The sequence below is a fragment of the Micropterus salmoides genome, unplaced genomic scaffold, assembly GCF_014851395.1.
Source record: "Micropterus salmoides isolate LMB-PRFRI ecotype aquatic unplaced genomic scaffold, ASM1485139v1 Ms_hic_scaffold_32, whole genome shotgun sequence".
NCBI lineage: Eukaryota > Metazoa > Chordata > Actinopteri > Centrarchiformes > Centrarchidae > Micropterus > Micropterus salmoides.
In genome coordinates this window covers 4,204-11,362 of record NW_024042484.1, presented here as the reverse complement: position 1 = coordinate 11,362, position 7,159 = coordinate 4,204, and the positions used below count along the sequence as shown (strand labels likewise).

The 7,159-nt window shown below is 44.4% G+C and overlaps 1 protein-coding gene across 1 annotated transcript; it reads right to left on the bottom strand.

Moving 5' to 3' along the window:
- LOC119884121 lies at positions 1–6,744 on the bottom strand. Its single transcript, XM_038694599.1, has 6 exons — positions 6,633–6,744; positions 2,978–3,019; positions 2,858–2,877; positions 782–996; positions 510–667; positions 1–83 (listed from the first exon to the last, which is right to left on the bottom strand). The coding sequence occupies exons 1-6, from the start codon at positions 6,742–6,744 to the stop codon at positions 1–3; spliced, it is 630 nt and encodes a 209-aa protein (XP_038550527.1).
- Between the last annotated feature and the right edge of the window lie 415 nt (positions 6,745–7,159).

Sequence of the window (7,159 nt, the reverse complement as noted above, 5' to 3'; positions counted from 1 at the left end):
TCAACCACATTTAGCAAGATCCTTTTTTACTTTTCGACTGCAGCCCTCCATCAGCTCACCTGCAGCGGTCAGCACAGCCAGACCTACAACAGGAGAACAAGGTTTACTAAAGGTCAGAGGTCAGCAGGTTAACTTTGTATTCAAATATATAAACAGTTAGTGGAAAATATCTAACTGAGCTTTCAGCAGCATCTCATGGTGTTCATCAGTAAATGGAGTTGGTTCAGGTGTCATCATGTGACCTACAGGTACATCACATCTCCCCCCATATACAAGCAGCTGTTACCATGGGACTGAGGGTCTGTACCTCACATGACCACACCTGAAGCATCTCCAGAACTACCAAGCAAACGCCATGAGCTGATGAAGACCATGAGAAGTGGCTGAAAGCTCTGGGAGTCAGGAGTCCAACAAGTCCCAGGTTGTAGTTCAGTACAGACCTGCTGACTGGATCAGACACAGTCTGGTTCCAGTCTGTTCACATCAGGTGAGTCTGACAGCTTTCATACCTGTTTGATTCCTGCGGAGCAACAGAACTCCAACCAGGACCAGAACCAGAAGAACCAGAAGAACCAGAGAACCCACAGGTAGTCCAACTGGAGGGGAGAGGAGAGAGGAGGGGAGGCTGAAGGAGGAGAAGTACTGGAAGGAGGAGGGGCAGCAGGACCTGGAAGGAAAATCAGTAGAACCTGGATCAATGCAGTGATCAGTTTATTATCAGGTCAGCAGGTTAGTTCATATCATATAAACAGGAAGTGATGTCAGTGTCCTGACCTCTGACCTCAGCCGTCTCCAAGGAGATTCTTCAGTCTGATCAAAATAACACCAGTAGAGACCTTCATCAGACTGACTGATGTTCCTGATGGTAAACTGTCCTTCAGGTCCAGATCCAAGTTTAGAACCATCCCTGATGAAAAAGGCTTCGAGTGCGACCTGATCTTTGTTTCTACAGCGCAGAGTGACATCACTTCCTGCCACCACAGGAAGTGCAGGAATCTCCAGAGTAACTAGATCATCTGAGGAAGAAAGAAAACAGAGTTAGTCCATCAGACCAGAACCTGGAAGGAAAATCAGTAGAACCTGGATCAATGCAGTGATCAGTTTATTATCAGGTCAGCAGGTTAGTTCATGTCATATAAACAGGAAGTGATGTCAGTGTCCTGACCTCTGACACTCAGCCGTCTCCAAGGAGATTCTTCAGTCTGATCAAAATAACACCAGTAGAGACCTTCATCAGACTGTTGGAAGTTCCTGATGGTAAACTGTCCTTCAGGTCCAGATCCAAGTTTAGAACCATCCTGATGAAAAAGGCTTCGAGTGCGACCTGATCTTTGGTTCTACAGTGCAGAGTGACATCACTTCCTGCCACCACAGGAAGTGCAGGAATATCCAGAGTAACCTGAGCATCATCATCTGAAGAAAGAAAACAGAGTTAGTCCATCAGACCAGAACCATATTCAGAGTTAGACCTGTCAGACCAGGGCCTCATTTCTAAACGTAGCGTGCAGATAAAAGACGGCGTTCTCCACTTTCTAAGCAAACTTTGGGATTTCTAAAAAACGTGCAGTAACTCTGAGCCATGTGTATGCACATTAACTGGAGAAATGAGAAACAGTGACTCAGATGGCAGAAGGATGAAACAGTTTGAACCTTAGATGAAACTTAACACTAGTTCATGCAAAAACAGATAAATTCTTAAACTAATAGAAAACATTTGAGTGACAGAGTCCAGCTTCTGTCACACAAGACAAACTTATTTCTTTAACTCCTCGGCAGCCTCGTTAATTCAGTCAATGAAGTCTCTTTGCGTTAATAGGACTGCATCTACACGGGCCCTTGAGGGTTGACAGCAAGAGGTGCAGGAGGTGACGCCGGGGCTGGGCCCACTCAGCTGCAGGTCCATCGACCCCGCTGAAACAGCAGAAAACGTCTTTTTATTTGTGTAAATAAATGTTTAAACAAAACCTGAATGCATTTGGTTTAACCTCTTTTCTAACAAGTGAATACAAAGTATGCACCTGGTTTACATATCTGTGTCCCCCTCCACCTCTGTTACCATTCTCCAAGTCACTCATCAAGGAGGTGGAGCTCCAGTAATAATATAAATATATATTAATCTTTATTTGTAGAGCACTTTTCAAAACAATATTACAAAGTGCTTTTGTGACATTCCAGTGTCCCCCTTTCCTCCCGGAGCAAACACTCTAGCTGATTCTCAACCTGCGTTCTTGTCTGGACTTGTGTTCTTGTGAACTTGTGAAACGTCATCAGTCGCAGCCCAAGTTCCGATTCAAAAGCCCGCATCTAGCCAAGTACAGTCAAATACCCTGATGTGTTTTACTGATGACTTTTTAAGAGATGTGAGATCCCGCCCGCTAAAGGGACAGGTTGTCATCAAGTCCGCTGCTGTTCCAATTGCAGAATGAAGGACTGCGTGCTCCCGTTCCTGGGAGCTTGTACCTGCCAAGTCCGAGATTTAAAGTACAGAAGTCTGAACTTGGCAAACTCGGTATTAACAAACAGTCTCTGTGTGCGTCTTTTGTGTATCGTCTGTACGCAACCTTTTGACTTTAATCCTACAAACAGTTTAATAAATGAGGCCTAAGAGTCATATACAGACAGACACATCCTGACCTGTGACACTCAGCCATCTCCGAGGAGATTCTTCAGTCTGATCAAAATAACACCAGTAGAGACCTTCATCAGACTGTTGGAAGTTCCTGATGGTAAACTGTCCTTCAGGTCCAGATCCAAGTTTAGAACCATCCCTGATGAAAAAGGCTTCGAGTGCGACCTGATCTTTGGTTCTACAGCGCAGAGTGACATCACTTCCTGCTATGACAGGACGTGCAGGAATCTCCAGAATAACCTGAGAATCTGAAGAAGAAGAAAACAGAGTTAGTCCATCAGACCAGAACCATCTGTCCATCTTCAACAGAGAGAGAGTCAGTGATTGTTTTCTCTTCCATCAGCTCACCTGCAGAATCAGTCAGTCCAGACAGCAGCAGCACAGACACACCTGCAACAGGAAGACAGGGGTCACTGAAGGTCAGGGGTCACTGAAGGTCAGAGGTCACTGAAGGAATGAGCAATGAGTGGACAATCCCCTGCTTCCTGGTCTCTGTTCCTCTAAATGGGACCATAATTTACTAAATGAACATCATGCTGTGTTGAAGAAGACTTGAAACTAGCGACTGAGACCATAAACTCATCAGGAAAGTGTTTACTGAGGGAATAAATCAGCTGAGAAGCAGAAACATTTTCTTCTGCAGCCGGAGGAGTCCCCCTGCTGGCTGCTGGAGAGGACGTAGGTTTAAGGCTCTTCAGCACTGGATTCAGTTTTCAGACCCGGAGGTTCTTTAAAGACACACTCAGTATCTGGTCTGCGCTGTGCCTCCTGCACATTGGCCTGCAGTGACATAAACATTAACCAGAATGAAAGATGTGATCTCAGGGGGGGGAGCAGAATGGTTTACAGCAACTGCTGCACCTGAAGCAAAAACACAAAAGATAAAGAAATGTCTGTTTTTCATTCAGTTTGTTGCACATTGAGTGCACTTTTCACTGCGTAGACAAATGTGAAAACACATGTGATTTGAATGTCCATTTATTCCACAGATAAGAAAAGTGGGATATAAATCTGCTGCAGCCGTCTCTGGGTAAAGAGCTCCGGGTTCCACAGCAAAACACTGCAGGCGTGCGGGAAGACATTTTCACTTAGGGGTGCTGCACAGCAGAAATGCACACATGACATGACTGTGTGTGGGCACACACTTACACACTTTCCTTCAACACAGAGTGGTTACAAGCAGGGTCGTATGAGGTCACCGAGCTCCGGACCTCCGTAATTAGGCATATGTAGGCTATGTAGGTCAATCTATAGGCCTACATAAAATTTCAAAGAAAAACCATTGATAACACAAATTAAATGAAGGCCATGCGGGCGCAGCTGATTACACCGTCGCTCCCCTCATTTCAATTTTGTGCGTGGTATGCGCTAACTGAGAGCGCCGCTGTTTTTGGACGATAGCCTACTCTTTTTTTTTTTTATTTCAGGCTGGATGGTGAAGCATCTCCCCATTAAGACCCCGATCAGACAGAAAGCGCCTTGCAGGTTTGAAAATGCGCTCTGAAATCTTTGGTTTGCTGCTAATTAATAACTGTCGTATTAGCAGAAACGTGATCACAACTCACAGGTCGGTGTCTTTAGTTGGTTTTTAAAAAAACCTGCTCTGGCACTGTTTGAGGGGCGAGAGGTGTACAAACATGCAGGAGACAGGGAAACGGAGAACCGTGTGGGTACATGAGACCCTCAGAAAGAGGAGACACCGCTGGTCCAATAGCTTCGTCTTAATGATGGTCGGTTTAAGGCTAAAAAGCTGTGCGCATTTACGCACGGGACACAGCAGCATAACTTCCTATTTAAATCCCGACACACAAACAGGATCAGGCAGAATCTAAGGTTAATTAATGTTCTGTGTTCTTCTACACATCCAAAAGGTCTCACACAAAGTCCAGGTTCATACAGAGAAACTGTTTGGAGAAAGCAGCCGTCCTCCCGATCAGTCCTGAGCTCCATCAGTGCGTCTAAATTTTTTTAGAAGCTAAAAGTTGAATTCTGTTTCCTCTACAGGGTTTCCTCTGTCTGTCCTGTCAACTTTATAACTACAGTTTTTAGTTTTGCTGCTGTCCCACGGTATTTGCTATGAGATTACTGCGCCCATGGAAACATTTAAAAAGACAGACAGCAAAGACTCTAATCATGAAAGTACATCCTTGAAGAAAAATCAACATATAAAGAAATCACCTGGAAAGTTAAAATGACCGGTAGAGGTGGGATAAATCTGAGAAAAGAATTAGACTAGTTGGGTTGAGGGCGGTTGGATGATTTAGGCTACACAATTGTTCAGACTCCTAACTAACTCTAATCGTGACAAAACAGTGCAAACAGCTGCTGATGTCAAATTATTAGGCTGTAATATGAACCAGAGCATCCTCTAGTGCCCATTATGTAGTCTGCACATGTAATTTGCACACTGTGTTTCTCCCAGTCAATAGAGGGTCCAGCAACACCCCCCGCAGCCCCCTTGCCGTGCGCTTGAAACACTGCATATACAAACAAAACAATGTAACAACCATGGAAATGTCACAGTTAGAGAGGAAGTGACACATGAAACCCAGATAAGATCAGAATGTCTCAGCTGAGCTTTCCTGTGTGAAATGACAGTTCAGTTCAGTGGTGCTGAAACAGAGCTGGCCGAGCCACTAAGCAACCTTTGCAGTGGTATAGGGCCCCGTGGCTAACAGAGAGACCCCTAGAGTCACTGCTAGTGGTGGAAAAAAATCAACTGAAAAAAGGAGCATCAAACAATTAAATTGAATTAAATACAGCTCTATATTACGCATAATTATCATCACAGTGGTGATTAATTTACATCACCAGGCCAGAGTTGCCATCCATGGAGGACCTCTACACCCAGCTGTGCAGGAAGAAGGCCAACAGGATCACCAGAGACCCCAATACTTCAGGGTGCAACACATTTTCACTCCCAACTCGTCACCCCCCTTGGTACCGATTTTTAACGCCCTAGCGTCGTTTTTGGAGTTTAGGGCTCCGCAATGAAATTACCAACATTCAGCAACAATAAATCTACAACATCCGGTCAAGTTAGCAAAAATAAATATGCAGCGTCCGGTTAGACTTTAAAAATAAAACGTTAATGTTGGGAAACAGCATGTTGTTAAAGTTGTGAAGTGTTGCAATTTGGTTAGGTTTAGGCACCAAACGTACTTGTTTAGGGTTAGGAAAAGATCATGGCTTGGGTTAAAATAACTAAGTAACATTACTTGCGTAACTTACGTAACCTACGCAACTTAAATAAAAATATTTCATAAAGTCCCGTGTCTGGCCCTCCATCTACACCAACCACCTCCTTACTGAGTCTTTTCTGTATAACATCCTTCACCTACCTTTACTCTCCAAAGCTAATGCTACCGGGCTTACCCCAATGCACTGAACTATGATGCCATGGGGATATCCAGAGCATTACAAACTGACGCTGACGGGTCTTGACCATGGGAGTGAGAACAGGTGGGCAAGTACTGCAGCATCTGGTCCTGCACCACCAGGCAGCTTCAGCCCACAAACCATAAGACTGCTGAACTGTTGAGTTCTCGAGCTCATTACGGTCACTTTGCTCACATCTTATTGATATGGATGTCAGTTTACCATTATACCACTGTTACTACTGGTTACTACCTGTTACATTTATTTGAGTAACATTGTGTGCATATATCTTAAGTTGTATCTATGAAAGATGACATAATATCTTTTTAACAGGGAGGACAGAAATGCAGTGAAAGTCATTGGCAGTTGTTATCAGCTGCTGATCAGTGAGCCTGTTCCCTGTCAAACAAACTGATCAAAACACAGAAAGCTTCTTTATCACTTGAGATGTCCTCGTGGCTTCATGGTGGAAGAAATGAACCATGTGACTGCAGCGTTCAGCAAAAAGCTGAGAGGAAAACATTCCAATAGTTTCATCTTCTTTTTCCTCTGTATGAGTCCAGACACTGAAATGTGTTGGAGCTGTGATGGATGGATGAATGTAGAAGCTCTGTGTTGGACTCACCGAGCAGCAGAGACACAGATGAAGCCTTCATGTTGTCTGGATGTCGACTGTCAGCCTTCAGCTTCACTTTCTTTTTAACACAGACAGCGCTGCATGTCACCCTGCTGCTCATGATTGGTCCTTGACAGTGAGGGCGGGGCTTCACCTGCTCTCCACTGAATCAGGAAGCCCCGCCCTCAACGTTACGAACCAATTACCACAGCAGAAATAGTCGAACGTCCGGTGAGTGTTTGACTTCACTCAAGTCAAATCTCTGCATCATAAAGGAACAGTGATCTGATCAGCTCATTTTAAATGCTAAAAGGTCAGATAGAATGGTGTGACTGTCTATCTGAATTTAAATGTGAAGTCAACACAGAAGCAATGTCCTGACGTGCATCATGGTAGGAAGTGACACTGGTTTACTTCCTAATGTCAACTCTCTGGCAAGCACAAACTGCGGTGGCCCTGAGACCAAATACAACACAACTTTGTGGTATATGGGTATATGTTTACGGTATATGTTTACGGTAACTGAGGCAGGCAAG